The sequence below is a fragment of the Pollicipes pollicipes genome, unplaced genomic scaffold, assembly GCF_011947565.3.
Source record: "Pollicipes pollicipes isolate AB1234 unplaced genomic scaffold, Ppol_2.1 Scaffold_6138;HRSCAF=7277_pilon_pilon_pilon, whole genome shotgun sequence".
NCBI classification, from domain to species: domain Eukaryota; kingdom Metazoa; phylum Arthropoda; class Thecostraca; order Pollicipedomorpha; family Pollicipedidae; genus Pollicipes; species Pollicipes pollicipes.
The window spans coordinates 3,099,645-3,117,789 of NW_023596818.1; the positions used below are offsets into that span (position 1 = coordinate 3,099,645).

Consider the following 18,145-nt stretch of genomic DNA (forward strand, 5'->3'; position numbering starts at 1 on the left):
CACAAAAAAGAACATGAATCGAACGGAGCAGATCGGTCTAAGTGAGGTTCAGTAGAGTACATAACAGGGCCAGTGACCAAACCGCACTTGTGAGCGCGCGCCTGCAAGGGCTATTGATCGCAGCGTACAGTCATCTAGGACGGTCCCAGGTGGCTTTTCGTTCAAGCACAGAACAACACCAGTCGGGACGAGGCCCGAGTTAGTACCTCTGTCAATCAATGCTTGCTCGTAATGGTATGGCTTCGGACACAAATGCCCGCGTTTGCGTGTACCGCAACACTCGCCTTATTATGCTGCGCATTTATTTCCAGCCGGCAGGCGACGCAACAGCCAGTGGCCGACTGAGAGGTGAGAGAGGCCCGAGGACGTAGCCAAGGGAGGGGGGGGGGGGGGGTCCAAAGGGGAAGTGCCCCTTTGGCACTTGGCCTTGCTTCCGTGCCCCTTCTGCCCTCTCTGAGCCAAGGGGCTCACACCAGATACTGGGCGATTTCACACGAATTTTGTCCCGGCTTACATGCGAAAATTCAGCATTTGAACCTCTGGGAAAAATCTTGACTACGTGCTTCAGAGGCTCTTCCGCACGGAGCGCGAGAAATCGTAGAAGGACTAAGTTACTCCAGAGTAGGCCGCTATATGGTCAAAAGGAGGCCTTTTCGGATTGGGGGTGATGTGCCCCACCCAAAATGTTTCCTGTTTCCGCCGATGCCAGCGTATGCTTGCCAATCAGGCCGCAGACTGGGCGATAAATGCCATGGAAACCCCATCTGGCCGCGGTCTGACCGCCATTTGCGTGATATGCCGCACTTCGCACGCGTGATAAGAGCAGCCGGGCTCCGCGAAATGACGATAGTCACATCCAGGGTCGCAGGGTCTGAACACGCGCCGTAGTGCGTGTTCAGAAGATGTCGCCATGCAAACTTATAATGCACTGAGCAAAGGTTTCCGTAGGCCAAACACGTCAAATGTGTTCTGAGAACCTTTTCTCCTTCATCTCGAACAGCGCGAACCGCATGGCGATGCTGCTGCGCGGCCCGTTGCCGAACCGGCGGCGCTCCTCCTTTTGTTCGCACAGGGAGTAGTCCGGGCCGAGGCGCATCGGAACCGGAAAAAGGCTCCGTCGCGGCACAAAGGCTTGAACAGAGCGGTGTAGACATTGGGGTCCTTGGAGCCACGACTATCTGGACGGAGCAGGCGGGTGCTGCGATTTGGCGGGTGCAGTCCGCGGCGTCCTAAACAGCACCTGGACACAGAAGGTCATCTCCAAGGCGGTCTTAGACGACACCCGACCCAGGTAGGTCATCTCCGAAGCGGTCTTAAACGACACCTCCGAAGCGGTCTCAGACGACATCCGGTCCAGGTAGGTCATCTCCGAAGCGGTCTTAGACGACACCCGGTCCAGGAAGGTCATCTCCGAAGCGGCCTTAGACGACACCCAGTCCAGGTAGGTCATCTCCGAAGCGGTCTTAGACGACACCCGGTCCAGGAAGGTCATCTCCGAAGCGGCCTTAGACGACACCCAGTCCAGGTAGGTCATCTCCGAAGCGGTCTTAGACGACACCCGGTCCAGATAGGTCACCTCCGAGGCGGTCTCGCATGTCATTCGGTCGCCGTGCCGCGCCTACATCGAGTTCCCAATGAACGTTCACAGCGACGATGTCACTGCCGTACTTGACGGAATAGAACATCACGACTTGGCGATGATGTTGCAGCTGCTGAGAACGCGCTGGTTGTCCGCGTCAGCGTTCTCCAGAACCACCTACAGTAAGGTTCTTTAAGCGAGGCCGCGCCCCTCTGGGTAGGCGGCGGTCTTATTGATCACGAGCTGGAAACAATCATCCGCAGCCTTTCTGGGCCCGGCATGCTGTAACTGGTCCACCATGGAAACACGACGAAGGAAACGACGCGGGGCGTGGCGCACGGCGTGAGTGATGAGGCGACATGCAAGGCGATCTCGGCGCCGGGGTCACACAAATGAGTACCCCTGAATCCAGAGCCGCGGGAGGTAACACTGTCGACGGTGATCCGACCATAGGCGTCCTTCCGCCGTACGCCACCCTTGTGATGCATCTCCTCGCACAGGTGTCTGGTGAGATTGGTGGCGTTGTCCAGGTAGGGCTGGTACACGGGCGGCTTCAGCTCGCGGAAGGAGAACATTTGCGACATCACAGCTCCTGCATCCTTTCACTTCCTCTCATTTAGAACGCCGGGGACCTTCTCCGGGCCCTTACAAAGTGACAGGTACCGCCAGCGAGTGGGGTGATCTATGTCCTTGGTGGTGATAGCTCAGATGAGGTTGAGTCGCCATCGTTCATCACCTGATGTCGCCTCCCTATGCAATCACGGTAGGCACTTCGTGGGCTCATGCTCATGGCACAGGCGGCTGTCAAACTCCGTCCTGAGGAATCGCCTCTCATGACCGCGTGTAAAGAAGCCGTGTCCCAGGGGAATTTGGCAGAGCCCTGGCCACCCTCTGTGAAATCCCGTAGTCGTGGTCCTCAGTCTAGTGGTGGTAGCCAGGAGCAATGGTGAACACCATAGCAGTGGCACCGGGCTCAGTGCCAACGGCAGCCAAGTGGTCTGCCCCGACCTGTCCCCCTATTTCACCCCAGCCAGCTGCTCTGTCTGCGTCGACGCTATGCTCCGTTCACATGCTCTGCTTTGCATACCGCCATATTATGCGGAGCACTCGGCGCGCTCTGTCGGCGCGCTGAGGGTGGATTCTTTCCAGTGTTATCAAACATTATTGTGAGGTGAGAGGGCTCGAGCCTCCAAAGAGGGCAGAGTGACACCCCTGACAGGGCGAACCTGGGTGCAAGCGCTCACCGTGGAGCAAGATGGCGTCTTCCAGGGCGGGAGCAAGACCGTTCCTGAAAGAAATAAAGCTCCGTGCATTGCATGAGTGCATGCTCGTTACACACCTGCCCTCCCCACATCGATCACTCACCAGTGAATTAACACCGCGCCTCCTCCCTGCCGCGCCGAGTGAATGAAGTCGTTGCAGCGCGGTATGTACGACAGCAGGTTCTGCTGCGGTGTGTCGGCCGCCGAGATTAATAAATAGTTCTTGTCCTGCAAACATGGCGGGCGGATTCAGGCCGTGCTAACGTTTCCCGACCGGAAAGCTCTACATCGGGCAGGCTCGTTAGTTGGCTCCGCTGTGTGCTGTGGCTGCATGGCGAGGGCCAATCCTTTGGTTCTGGGAAGCAATTCGGCGGGTTTGTTCGATAAGGTGCCTGAGGATCGTTAACGCTAGAATCGCCTGCTTCGCTCGACTTTCCCCGCCACGAAGCAATGATTATATAATTGTGCCGACGCTTTGTGCCCGACGCCATATTCATGGGGTTCTATTTATAAAGAGTGAACATGGTAATGGACGCCCCATGTAGGTACTATTTCGTCGCTTTTGTAATTGGTTGTAAACAATGAGCCATGTCCCTCACCCTTGCGTGTCCTGTACGACCGGCGAAGCTTGTCAACGGCAATATACACATTACAGCAAACACGCGCACGCGCACACACCATAAAAATTAACGCCCGCAATTTGCCAAACGCCGTAGATCTGTTAAAACGGGTGAGTGACACATTACACAGATGCGCTGAAAACTCCAGCGAGGTCGACAAACACTTGGCGATCGATTGCGGGCCACCAGAGCCCCACGGGCTATGAATCATCGAACAAGCTAGCGCCTCTCGGGATTACAGATCGACCGCTTCAAGATGAGTTTACCCCGACGTTGGCACTAACATGGCTTTCGTAAGATAGATACCAAACAGAGGGGCAATGTGTTAAGCTAACAGGAGACGAACATATAAGTAATATGCCAGAGGCGTGGGGCAAGAAGGGTTAAGCATTAAAATGTGACGTATCTTGCCCCCAAAATACGGCAGCAAACTGGCTTCTTCTCGGACTTCGCCCATTTTTCTCTCAAAGTTCGGGGTGGAACTGGAACCCAAGCTGTGTTTGTGACAAGGGGGGGGGGGGGTGATCTGGAGCCCCCCGCCTTCTGTATAGGAGACTACATCAACCCTGGTAAATGCACTTGAACATATTCCGGTAGCATGGGTCGCTGCGTGCTTTGCGAAAAGCGTCAGCAAAACCCGGATCAACAGAGCTAAAATCGATGCAGTGATAACAATGCGAGAACCAAGGAAAACGCCAGTGAATAACGCCTGTCCCACTTTCCTCTAACTACCATTGGGCTGTCGAAACACGTCATCAAATAGAGAAATAGCGGATATGCTGTTTTCATCATTTGTGCCCGTTTACCATGACGTGCGACTGTGTGTTTATCATGACGTTACTTGTTCTTTCTTCGCGCTTCGTGGCAAAACGCGAACCGATGTTGAATCCATCAGTGAAGCATTTATGATAGCCCCCACTGGCAGCTCAATGGAAGTCAGCGACAACGTATTCCACCGCGGTGCGCAAACGCCGAGTTACAAATGACCACATAAAGAAAAAACGCCCCCCAACAATTCTGGCCTTCGCAAGCTTCTTTACGAAGCCGGCTCGTTCTTTCTTCTGGTATCCAGTAGGGCTGAGCACATTAGATATTGATGCAGGACTTGGTATTGATCCGGCCCGTCAGTGAAACATCAATAAATGCTGGGAACTAGCAACCACGCCAACACACCAGCCTCGATCGCAGCTGACCAGCAGTTTGCGCCAGGCGCATGCGCGTGAGCGCCTGGCCGCACAGGCTCACCGAGTTAAAAACAGGCGTCGGGTTTGACCTTGCCCAGTCATACGTTACTTTTTCTGGACGTGGTAAGTGCAGCAGTTAGTGCTTGCAAGGCAACTTTTGCCCTGGCTTTTCAAGCTCTGCAAGTATTACGCAGAGAATGGTGACTGTGACATCCACGACCACGCATGAATGACCGATGCAAACTTACTACAAACCACGTAATACCACCTTAGTTCTTGAAGAAGCTTCGATACCGTTGACGTCCACGGCTGCCGCGCTGCATTTTTCATTGAGGCTGCACTCCTGAAAATCCAGGGGACCGCTGAGATCTATCCTCATAACCGATGTCCGGACGGAGGAATGACGTGCGAATTTGTATGTGTGTCTGAGACAGCCGGCCGTATAGTCGGGATGACTGGGTGAGGGAGGTCGAAGAGGAGGAGACTGAGGGGAGGTGTGAACTCTGGCCTCCCGCGTCCAGAGCTCACTCTCTGGGGGAGAGCCTCAGACGGGGCCAGAAAGCAGGTCCGTGCTGACCTTGTACCATTTCTTGGCCGTGACGTGGACAGCAACGATGTGGGAGATGTTGTTGGTCGACAGCTGCGCCAAGTTCTTGGAGTCCCGATAGCTGCCCACGAAGAGCCCAGGCAGCACCTACGGGGTCAGCAGAGTCGTCACGGCCCACAAAGAGTCCAGGCAGCAACTGCGGGATCAGCAGAGTCGTCACGGCCCACGAAGAATCCAGGCGGCACCTACGGGCTCAGCAGAAAGTCGTCACCGATCGGCGGTTGTCAAGGTGTGCAGTGTGCTACGCTGGAGTGGGCGGCAACCATCCTGCCGCCTTTTCGTTGCGCCGCACCCAACGCCATTCATCTGGATAATGTTACAATTTACTTCCGGGCGTGTGCATGTACCCCTGTGCATGTTGACGACGGCCTAAATCAGCTTCTGACTTCTTCACGCATCTTCCCTGTTGGGCATAATAAATGCTGCCGCAGTTATGCACGGAATATCACGGTGAAGGCGAGCGTGTTATTGAGTCAGAGCCTACCGTTACGTAAATGAGTCGCAGCAACGCAGCACGTCCAGTCTAACCCTCAGCCTTTGTGCATCCCACACGCATGCCGGCATTGTTCTGCGCCAGCCTGCCGGAAAGGAGAGCCTGATGCCCCTCCCCCGGGCCCTATTTACGTGTCTTCGTGCCCACAGTCTTCTGCCAATTGCCCTCGGTAGTCTTGCGGCATGAGGCTCAGGGTTTGTGGCTGAGACGGGATGGCTGGGTTGGACATTTATGGCCGACATATGCGCGTGAGGCTCTTGGTCTGTGGTTGGGGTGGATTGGCTGCGCTTGATGTTGTTGGTCGGAAAATCCTCCTGGCTCCCGGATTTCCGGTATTCCCGCTTGTTAGTGTTTTTTTAACGGTAAGTGCTCTTTTAATGGTTTTTCTTTTGATGGCATAACCCTGAAACGGCACATACCCTGTGAAACATTTCATAAAAGTCACAGCAAACTAAGCAACGCATGCTCATCTCCGTTTCATCCGAACCACTGTCGCTGCACATGACCGTCGAATCCCCCCCCCCCCCCCTAGGGTTGCTGGACCCATCGGTGATAATTGTGAGCGTGTCATCAAAAGCTCGCATGGTGGCCACAGCGCGGTCCCAACCTGTTCTCATCATGCGGAGTGCGTTACAAGGCTTCGGTCCTCGGAGCCCCTGGCTGAGCTGCTGGCTAAATGACGACACCGTTTAGCTCCACCGGCAAAGCCTGTGTGCCCGAGCTGGCGGACGGAGCGGTGATGACGGCACGTGTTTGGCGTGCCGAGAGAAAGTCTCTGGTGTCCGGCAAACGCTCCTTGTCTGGCCGGACAGCCGCTGCAGAGTGTGTGCTCGAGGAAAACGACCCCACGCCGGCCAAAGCACGTGACGCCAGGTCAGGTCAGAGCGGGTCAGGTCAGAGCATGGGTTCACCCAGACGACAGATGGCAACTGGAGAAGCTCTGAGAGCTGATTTGCGAATGTTGTTTACATGACCACACCGGAATTGTCAGCTACTGACGCAGTTCAGAAACAGCAAAGCATTGCGAAGAAAGTGGGGGCACCATTCTTTCAAATGCGTTTGGTCTATGCCGTCTGGTATGTTCTATATAAGTTTTCATGGATATCGATGCGCGATTTGCAGTCGATCGCAAAATAAAATGAGGGTACCTAGTGTGTCCTCAAATATCATACTGAATACTATGTCCGCTCGCATCTCTAAGAGCAATTCAGCATTCACAGCTGGTTAAAATGTTTAGAGCTATCAACAGGGTTTGCGTTTGTATTTGCCGTCCAAGCGGAAGTCTTCGTTCAAAAAAGCAGCTTGTCATCTCGAAAAAATAAAAAAAAGCGCCTCAAATTTTGTCACTTTGGCGCTCCGTCTTCGGTCATAATGTCATGAACTAGAGTGCTTTCATGATGGCCGTACTATTATCGCTTATTCACTTTCCAAGCGCCCATGCTAAGGCCAAAGTTTTGCAGAATCATTTCCGCTGAAACAGACATTCCGTACCAAACATTAAAGCATCAGAAAGATCACAAGAGTCTGCCACAGTTTTTGCGTAACATATATGCCTAGCAACTATCAATGCTATAGAAGAGTGCAATCCCTCTGAAAACCTAACTTAAAAGGTCAATCACAACCAGCATTGCAGCGATTCGCTGTTTAGCCGATCCAAAGAAATGACGGGAACCGTGGGACAGAGGGCGAGCATTTTCACCGACAGGCCGCCAAGCGAAGACGGTGTGTTATAAAATAATTTAGGGCCAAAGACCAGAATTTCTCAAAACACGGTCCGTTGCAGCTCTTGTGTTTTTGAGGGAATCTGGGTGCGACGTAAGTTAACACCGAATCACTGGAACTACTGCACCTCATATCCTAGAGCCGCCAGACTCCAGCCACGCTGCCGCCATGCATATCCATGTTCGCCGCTTGGCTAACGGCCAGGAGGACCGCGGACGCTACTCTTCACGCTGGCCGCCGCTTTCCGCCCGTTCGATGAGCCCGATCGCCAAAGATGGCCTTCCATGTCCGTCTTCCGGCCAGCGCATTGTCCGACGTCGCCCCGCCTCTGGACCGGAAAATGCAGATGCGGCCGTGATGACTAATGGGCTCGTTCGTCATTTCCAGTAAGGCGGCCGGAGTGGCCGCTGGTCGAACACGCCCATTACGGAGACAGCGCGAGTGGTGCGTCAGCGTCGGCCGGCCGCCCCTCGCGGAAGCGCTGCCAGATGCGGCATTTAGTGCAACGTGACGCGCCATTTCCGCCGGAGCGATTAGGGCAGGCGGCGAGTGGACCTGACGTTTTTTCTTGGGGGGGGGGGGAGGGAGGATGGAAACCGTGAATCAGCGGATCCAGAAGGGGAGGGGGAGGCGGCCCGAGTCATGGGCCCCGAACACGGCCAAAGTCGGGTAAAAGCTGACACAAGTCTGGCCTTCAATGAAAATCTCAGCAACGTTCGCTAAACGAAATTGTTTTAGAACGCCTTTTGGAGCAAAACAAAAAAAAAACTGAGCAGTTTTTAAAAATCAGGAAGCCATTTTGGACTTCATCCGCTTCGAATGGCCATTTCCCTTTCCCCTCCCCCCCCCCCCCCCAGATGGTGTTTTACGTCCACCCTTGCTTTGAAGGCTGCCTCAATTTCCACGGCTCAAGCGCGGCTCCTTTGACCCCAGCGGAGTACACTTGACGGCCATTAATTCCAGGAATAGAGGCACAGGGCATAAATTGCAAGCATCCCAACATTTGCATTGAAAATGCATGCCAAATGGATGCAGTTCCGCGTTATCTGTGCCTCAATGTGTAGGTACATGCAGTTGGAGCATGTAGAGCGATTCTAAAAAACATGGGTCTCCCCATACCTAGCGGAGTTTGGAGTGGGGCTGTCTCTGTGGAGAAGTTGTAACTGGAAGTAGTCTATGCGAAAGGACACGTCTGCAACGTGAGTCTTCCTCACACATTATGTTTCCCTTTCCTGAGGACACCCAGCTAAGATGTTGCATGAACATCACACCCGGGGACCGATGTCGCACACATGTAATTTTCCTAGTGCTTTATGCTCATGCTTTATGCTTTACTACCACGGTGCGTCAGCCAGCACCAAATCATTATGATGATTTGGTGCTGACCGAGAGACCACCATCATCATGATGGTGGTCTCATGCTACCATCATCATCATGGTAGCATGAGACCAGCGCCCCAGCTGGCAGTGTCAGGACGCTACCGAGATCCGAAAATATCGACCTGCATTGTGTTGAAAATTGATGTCAGTTCCGATGCCACTCAAACCTGGTCAGCTCTGAACTGCAGATTTCAAGGCGTCTCAACTAGTGCCAGAACGGCACCCTGTACAACGTTTTTTCTCCTAAGTTTGGTCCCAACATTTGGATGAGATTGTTTTCTAGGCTTAGAGCACAAGCTAAGCAGCACTTGTTGTGAGAGCCCTGCTCCAATCGTTATTGAGTTAAGCAGCTCTCAACTAAAGGGCTACGATATTCCCGAGATAAGTCATATTCTGCATTTCAGACAGGGTAGCCAGCCTCAGAAAAGACAGACAGAGGCAACCAAGGACCGACGCCTGCCGTGGAGTCAATAACAAGACGGTCTCAAAGCCGGGAAAATGAATCTTTAGCAATTAGTCCTGACTAAATGACGTAAATCAATATTTGGAAGCTAACGTGACATTAGGATCAACACTCAAATCCTCCTAAAACCCAGGTTTGGGCCGGAATAATGCTGGAAATCATGAGGGAGCGGGAGTAAATATTGTCACTGGCCGCCGTTTGCACTTTCCGCTGGAGTGCAAGCGCACGCGAAGGGCAAGGAAAGGCTTCCCAACCTTTCGAAAATGGTAAGACGGGGGTTGAAAGACAGTTCCAAAGCCGTCCTGTCCCCAATACTGCATTGGCTTCCGTGATCCCAGAGAAAGCTTCCTTGATCTTGAACCTTTTCGACCGCATTGCTGATCTCAGCTCGACATCCAAGATCCGCACTCGATATTTAAGCCACACAAATGCATCAAAGCATCTTACAGCGCCGGGGGGCCGACCTCGGCCAGTTTCAGTCGATTCGTCTGAAACTCCGGACACGTCGCGTCTGTCTTCGGCGGGCGCAACGGCCGCGGCGCGACGTCCGACTCATTACCAGCCCTGTGTCGGCCACACCGAACGCCGTCCGACATGAATATTTAATGAGGCCCGGGACGGTAACCGGTCCGAAGTGTCGCTCCCGACGACGTATCGTCGAGCTCGCGTCCAACCCTGAATGGTCACTGCCCCCCGGGTCAGAGCGGAGGGGGGGGGGGGGCAGTGCCCGCTTCGGGTCTGAGCCGCACATGGTACACGCACAGAGCGCAGCGCCTCGCGTGCCGCCAGCCGTGATGGACGAGCTGGTGAGGTGGGGGGAGCGCACGCCACCCTGCTGCTCGGGCGCGGCACCGGCTTCGCGCTCTTGGATATATTGTGCAGCAGTGAGGCTGGTGCAAATTATGTTGACGCCAGTGCCACATGTAGTTACATGAAGCAGGTAAATGGAGTGGCCTTGAAATAGTTTTAGTAAATCGTGACCGAAAATGTAAATAATTTTAAGCAGGTGAACTACACGATCCAGGCATTACACGCGCCCGGGTGGCCAGTTGTAAACCCTTCGCTCGAATGGGGGAACAACTTAACTCCCCCCGAGATCTCAGGAGCCGGCAGAGCTAGAATTACCAAACTGACAGGGCGTATTGGCCCGTGCGTGAACTTGCCCAGATCAAAGTTTGAGGCTCCTAGGTCATGATCTTCGGGTCAAATAAGGTCAAACAAGGTCACATTCCAAGTTGATCTTAAAAATGACAGCAAAACCTATACAGCTGTTCTCAGCAAAAGGTCACATGTTCGTTTAAGGTCAGTGACGATGTTTGAGCTTTTGAAAGTCATGGCGACCAAAACCCCACGATACTGCTCTGAGTTCTTCATTCGAATAAGCGACAAAGATTGCGCTAGGTAGAATGTTCCTAAAAATATGTTGACCCGGGTTATTTTAGGTCAGTGACCCATTCTTACCTTTAAGAAATGCATGTAAGATGTATAATGTGGTTCCTGTTATCAATAAATTCAAAATAAGCACCAAAAACTATCCCATACAGCGAGCCCTAGAGTAATAAAATGGATTGATTTTGACGTTAGCGTAATCTTCGTACCTGACCCTAGGTCAATGAAATTTGTTCATTCAATCGTTGCTTTGCCTAATAAAGTACCTCAGAGATGTATGACTTCGTCCAACCTTCCGTTATTGCATCAGACTGAACGATTCCCTAGAAACTGACTTCGCTGAATCCATGGCCTAATTTTAACCTGCCGGAGGTCAGCGACTCTACAAGGTACATCTGAACTTTGGGTCCCAAACAATCCGCTATTCAATTTTCTACAGTTATGCAGAATTTGGTTCTGCTGCACCGCGCCGTTCGAAAACCATTCCGGAAAAACCTTCGGAGAGGTCAAGTTGCCCCGCACCTGAGCGCGTGTTTACTCAATACTAACGAGCCTGCCGCGTTTATCATCTCTCGGAGGTGACAACACATCACGGGACCTATCAAAGTAATCACCGTCAACCGTGACAGCACTGGGGCACCTGTCGCTAATCCATCACACAACCCTTCACAAAAACCGTTGGTGAGACCAGCGGCTCAGAGCCAGCACCATCACCATGAAGAGAGCAGCCACAATACGTGCCGTCTGCAACCACGGGCGTCACCATTAGCTCCACTAAGCTCATTGGGAAAAGCCTAGTCCCCGAAGACGTGCGAAAATGCGTGGGTGGAGAGATGCAGAGGAGAAGGGGCGCGGAGAGGAGGGAAGGGGAACGGATGAGACAGGTTCCGTCGCAAAAAAGACTGGCTGCGTCCTCCAGCAAACATTGCCTTTACACTCACGTAGAGGGCTAACTAACGACAGAAGAGTCGAGAATCTTTGCACCCCAGTTCACCACCAGAAGCATTTGCTGCTTCGGACCGATTTCTGGCCGGCGGAAGCGAGAAGCAGTCAGGTTTTCCACTGCCAGAGCTTCACTCACCAGCATCGGGAACGTGCGACAATCCACGGGCGTTGAAGACGTTCTCCAGCGATTGGCAGCCAGTTTCCCAAATCGCACTATGTCTTTTAAGTCGAGGCGTGCATGCATATCACAGCATATGGTGTTAACTCCTTCCAAGTTCATTGATCTATGTGCACAAGTGCGGTCCGAACTGCAACTAGAACACGCTCAGCTCTATGAAACGTGACCACGGCCGTCATAAACGACGCGGTTTCAGGGTTTCGCCCCGCTGATTGCAACGTCCCCCGGCTGACGTGATTACAGGGTGTGCCTGGGTTCAGGTCGGGACGCAGGGACACCCGCTGGGAGATTGCCTGCGCTGGCGTCGGCTTTTCATGATGGATGTGTGCACCCAATTTAGTGCCGGGACCCAGGCCTGAATTATGCAGATTTCTTTCGGTGCCTGCCTCTAGATAGCGAATGTCGCCGGCTGGGTCGCGGTAGAAAAGCCGCCCTGAAAACACGCGTCCTGGAGCTGGGCGAAAGTGCTGCCGCGTGGATCCATGTCGGCTTTCCGTCCGGCTGGTGTCCGGACGGGCCCGCACCGTTAGTTTGCGTGATGCAGTGCGGTATGGAGATGTTGGGGCGTCAAGGTCATGACCCAAACCAAAACTGACCGAGACTTATGACTAAAACCAGCAAAAAATTGGCGTGGTGTATCATTTTGGACAATCAGCCAATGTATTGGCACCGTGATTTCCGGTCATGCTGCATTTGGAGTTGAGGCTTTAGCTCATAATCCACGCCTTAATTAAGTGTAAGCTATAGTTCTGTCAATGAAATACCTAATTCTTCTAACTACTTCTATATGCCGGCTGATGATGCAGCAAATATAGTTGACACGATTCGTGAAGTTGAGCGTGTTATTGTACAATGTTTTTGTATAATGTCGGCAATAACTCCCAGATCGCTATCTCGTCTGTTTCCTCGATCGGCACATTGTTTATCCTCACTTCAATTTTTATATTGGATGCCCTCCTTGTATAATTTTGTCTATAACTCTTGCAGCATCAGTACATAAAAAGTTGGCTCCGAACCATTCGGCGATGTGCCTAAATGATGAGTTCACTTGTTCCCGAAGCTCAGTCATCTTTCGTATTTGAATTTGAAAGCGGTGTTGTCTGCGCATGAATGATAGACACGTTATATCAGGGGTAAGCAGTGGTAGATTACTTATGTGCAAAATGAAAAGAGAAACGATGTCTGTAAAACGTGCCCCAATTTGAGAAAATAACTTGTTTCTTCACCCTTACTATCCAACAGAACACGCCACCATTCCACCTCTTCTCTTTCTCCGCCCGCCTTCAGACACCACACCTGCCTCGCGCGCCGCCGCTCAGCCCCGCCTACCGGCCGCGTTCGTGATGGAGCCTCCGCCGGCACGCCACGCCCGCAGCGGCACCCCTTCGTGCCGCCTGGGAACCTCGCCCCGCGCCCCGACCACCCCGGCGCCGGCCTGAAATCAATGGCGGCATTCCGGCCGCCTGTTCCACGATCGGGGCGACCATCGCGGCGCGCGGCGGACCGCTCCAAACGGAGTCGCAGTTGCGTGCGGGCTTCCGAAGGAAATGAGCCAGTCGCCGCTCCGCCGACCGTGATCTGTGAGATTGACGGCGATCAAAGGCCGTCGCAGCGGCCGTCGCCGCATCAGTGGCCGCCGGATGGGTGCGACGCCGGATCACAGCTGGGGGGGAGGTCTAACGCGCGAGGGGGTGCAAAGGATTCAGCCCGGAAGCGATGAGCTCTCTCTCTTTCTCTCTCCCTCCCTCCCTCTCTCTCTCTCTCTCTCTCTTTCTCTCTCTCTCCCTCTCTCTCTCTCTCTCCTCTCTCTCTCTCTCTCTCTCTCTCTCCTCTCTCTCTCTCTCTCTCTCTCTCTCTCTCTCTCTCTCTCTCTCTCTCTCTCTCTCTCGTCTTTTGCCCTGGCTCTTTAGGTTCCGATTTAGTCAGATCCGATGAATTGCTGCTTTACTCTTTGGACCCCCGGATGTATTTAGTCCCATTGCTCGGCCGATTACCGATGAATTAGCTGAGCCTTGTGATGTCCACGGATTACGAGCAGGATCATCAGAATCACTCGGACAGCCAGGACGGTAAGAAATCGAATGCATGAAAGACATCACAGCACCGTAATGCCAGATCACATCGTGACCTAAAGAATTGTGATTTCGGCCCTCTGTTGGAATCGCCTCTGCATTGGAGTCAGGGGTGTCACATTGTATGCCTCCGTGGGGGAGGGGGGGGGCTAAGCTCTCAATCCTGACTTAAGACCCCGCCCTCTATACTCTTCAGGGACCCCCTCCCAATGCATATGAACAAAAAAGGAATACTGGGCCAATGAAACTCAGGCATAGGAAAGTTTCAAAGAGAGGGGTCAGGGTTCATGGCATACTAAGGAACGTCTCCATAGAAGTCAGCCCGAGCGACCAGAGGGGTGGGATGGGCGGTGGAGGTCTGTCCGCTTTTAACCCAACATCATAGATTTTTGGAGATAGTGAATGTCCTGTTGAGATAGCAAACGCATGCACATGCACGTGTTTTGGGCTGATGCACAATCTTGCCTACCCGACTCATATATAGCATCCTGCAGACAACAATACCCAGTTATCTAGGGCAAAATTACATGAGAGTGGGAGGCATTTCGGTCCTTGGGATGCATCAGTCGTCACGCTTGTCTATTTAACAAAGCACGAGCACATACTGATCAGAATTTTGAACACGAGTCAATTCCCAAATCTAAAAAATGTTCATAGGCCTGGATTCCGCCGACCTATGTTTAAGAGATGAACTTTAGTCACAGCATTTAAGACGGAACGGATTTGGAAACTTCAAATACGGTCTGCCGAAAGCAATGCGAAAAAATCCATCAAACCGGAGTCAGTCATGTAAAATTTAAGCCGCGAAATTTAGGCCCTTCTTTTGGAAACCAATTGTCTGAGTCTGCACCGGCCCCGCGTTAGCCGCCAACGAGCTGGACCGGCTGCCCTGCCCGTCAGTGACAGTCGCCACCCACCCTGGACCGGCTGCCCGTCAGTGACAGCCGCCACCCGCCCTGGACCGGCTGCCCGTCAGTGGCAGTCGCCACCCACCCTGGACCGGCTGCCCGTCAGTGACAGCCGCCACCCGCCCTGGACCGGCTGCCCGTCAGTGACAGCCGCCACCCGCATCACCGACTGAGAAACGATGATAAGACTGCTCTGATGCACATCTATGGATCAGCACCACAATTTATCGGTGCGTCGAACAGGTTAGACGTCTCGTACAGGCCTTTTCAAATTATCTACCCTGCACCAAACCACAGCGGAATATAAACATTCGGGAAACAGCCTGCCTCAGGCATGGACTAGCCCATCTGACACCGCCCCCCCCCCCCCCCCCCCCTGGAACGTAACCGACTTGATCCACTTTTGTATGTATGATAAGGACAACTTTTCTTGAACAAGTTACGTGTTTACATCTGTCGTAATGGTTTAACGTAATCCGGTATTTTAGAGAAATAGTTGGCGTTTCATCTGTTATGCATTAACGACTTTCCATGCATTTCCGTAAAGTTAATTTTATTACGCTATCTGGCTGCAAATTTTAGTCGTTATTTGAAATGACTTCCAGATAGCGGGTATCTTCGCTGTGATCGTCGTTCTTAGTATTTCATTTGCCCCAAGAAAACTGGACGTAAAGTGTTTTTGATTGTCATTTTATGTTTGACGTGCAATCTAATGATTGAGGCTGTTCGTACGTTATTCGGTGCATTCGCGAGGAACTCCGGATCGTTACATTCAAACAAGTGCACCGTACGCGCTGTGCATCACTTGCATGGTGCATGGTGCTGTACTGGTTTGCATGGTGCTGTTCTGTTTTGCATGGTGCGGCACTACTTTGCGTGGCGCTGCTCTGTTTTGCAAGATGCTGCACTATTTTGCATGGTGCTACTCTGTTCAGCATGGTGCTGCACTATTTTGCATAAAGCTGTTCTGTTTTGTATGGTGCTGTGCTGTTTTGCATGGTGTTGCTCCGTTTTGCATGGTGCTGGTCTGTTTTGCATGGTGCTGTTCTGTTTTATGATGCACGGTGCCGGCCTTCGTCGCTCCCGCCCGACAAGCGCATCCTGGTGAGCACCTGTCCTTGAAACCAGATCCAACCTGAAATACCTCCCGCAGACTTGTAGATTTCTGGTCGTCGTTGCCAGCCGTGCCGGTTGCTGGCACGTTCGCGAACATGCCGGCAACCTCCGGAGGGCTTGCCCTAAATAAACGTGACGGAGCAGCGGCGGTTTTTGAGGAACATTGCACGGCGATCTACGGCTGGCACGGGCAGCGGGCGGCAACCAGCGATACCGCGGAACGCACGCCACCGGCCGACATTGTAACATTACATCACATCCATTCATTAACATTACGTTATCAGCAGTAAATCATAAGAATGTGGTCAAAACACATAAAACTGTCAAAACACATAAAACTTTTGGCATCAGGGACGCAAATGAGGGTGGCGGAAGCCCGGAAAGAAATCAGGATTTCAGGTCAGTTAGGCCAAGCATATTGGCTCAGCTCCGCCCGCCCCAACCGATTTAAGAAAGTGACACCTCCGACCGGAGTGCCCGCGATGACTGGCGCCGAACTCACGCTGAGGCCAAAAATTTGCATGGGTGTTGCTACTTGGACAGCGAATGGTGGAAAAAGAATACGAGAGGTCATGGGAGGTTTCATGTGTCAGGAACAAGTGTTACGGCTTTCTTGGCGTGAAACTGCGCGCAATTTTTTCAGGTTCACCTCCTGAAGTTGAGGTACCAGTACGAGAGAATTATACACATGTGCTTGTTTTATATGGTAAGTTGACTTGCGTACGCAATCGCACGAATCGCATGCCAACGTGCATTGCCAACGGCTTTTATGAAACCATTTTCAATGTTTCTGTCCACATACACAGCTTCCATCGGCTCGCATTTGAACTTTATCTTTCATTCGCCATCCATGTTCATAAGCTGGCCATGCGACGAGAAGATTAGTACTAATGATACGTCACGACTGTCCATCACCTGCTCCGAGAGCTGTCAAAGCCGTGGAGGTGTGAAATGCCTGCCCGATGACCTGGCGAGGCCGTGACCTTAGCACCCGCAGTCAGCTGTGCTTAGTCTCCTCGCCGAAACTAGCGCGTTGTAAATCACTCGCCTGGTCCATGCCGATGGCGGTGGTGACGGAAACCAGCGGGGTGTCCTCGTCGTGCTGGGACCGCGCCATGGCCGCTTGGGGGGCTCGCCGCGCCGCCAGGGGGCAGCGGCCCGGTCATCGGCTGACCTCTGACCCCTGACCGGCTCTCATCGGGTCGGCCGCCGACGTCTGCGGGTCGGGCGGCCGCTCACGCTCTGAAAACGGCGGCGGGAGGGGCGCTGAGTGGCCGGGCGGTGCGCGTGGTGATGATGCTCGGCTTGGGACCTGAAGGACGCGGGTTCGACTCCCACCGTGGGTGGAAAATACGATGTGTTATGTGTGGTAACGCTCAGGCGAGCTGTCGTGAATGTGAGAGCGGCCTCAACATTTTTGCATTGAGGGATGCTCGCTGCAGTATCGTCCGCCAAACGAAATATTATCGGCAATCTCGGACACGAATAGTTAACATGTACATTGCAATATCATGTTCAAAAACATCTGCGCTGCACGAGTTCCGCACTGAACTGCACCGCAGTTCCGCACCGTCGGCCTCCTAGAATGTACCCTGGGGGTATGAAAACGCGGCAGCGCCATTATGAGTGCCACTACCGTCGTAGATCATAGCGTTACAGCCGTGCGTGGGGCTTCATAAAATTGTTAGGCCGCCCAAATGCCAGACGAATGCCCGAACAAAAAGGCCTCTTTATTTTTGGGGCACTTTTCTGGTGATTGAAGCTTTTTGACGGGTGCCAAAGCAAAAAGGCTTCTGTTTATTTGACAATTTTTTAGTGATCGAGGCCTGATGAGAGCGGCACAGAGAAAAATTTGGATAGCTTCCCGTCGTAGGAATGATAAATTCGCTTCAAATAAGCCCCCTCGGTACAGCCCTGTCGTTCCCCATAGCCTGATCACGTGGATGTTTTTTTCTGTCACGAAAACTTCTGCTGGAAGTTTCTTTACTTGATGGAAGGCATCCAGAGCCATACACATCGACGCACACACGCTATTAGCAGATGACCAGCACTATAGGCCACAGCACAGCAGCTCTTGTGCTGGCCCATTTTGCCAAAACGAAGCTCACCTGTACGCAGTACTAGCTCAATGCGATTTGCACACCTGATCACTGGAGGTTTGTGATCAAAATTCGTTGACGTCATCGTCGTCGTCACATTGAGAAACACATAGGGTCAAGCAGTATGG

At 52.8% G+C, this 18,145-nt stretch overlaps 1 protein-coding gene across 1 annotated transcript in view; it reads right to left on the reverse strand.

The window, feature by feature from the left end:
• The window catches only part of LOC119106433 (dual specificity protein phosphatase 22-B), a 43,518-nt gene extending 26,402 nt beyond the window's left edge, over window positions 1-17,116 (reverse strand). The window contains exons 1-3 of the mRNA XM_037230075.1: window positions 16,967-17,116; window positions 5,223-5,339; window positions 2,945-3,069 (exon numbers count right to left, since the gene is read on the reverse strand). Coding sequence (XP_037085970.1) covers window positions 2,945-3,069; window positions 5,223-5,339; window positions 16,967-17,035 — 311 coding nt within the window. The 5' untranslated portion in view covers window positions 17,036-17,116. The remainder of the gene's footprint in view (window positions 1-2,944; window positions 3,070-5,222; window positions 5,340-16,966) is intronic.
• Between the last annotated feature and the right edge of the window lie 1,029 nt (window positions 17,117-18,145).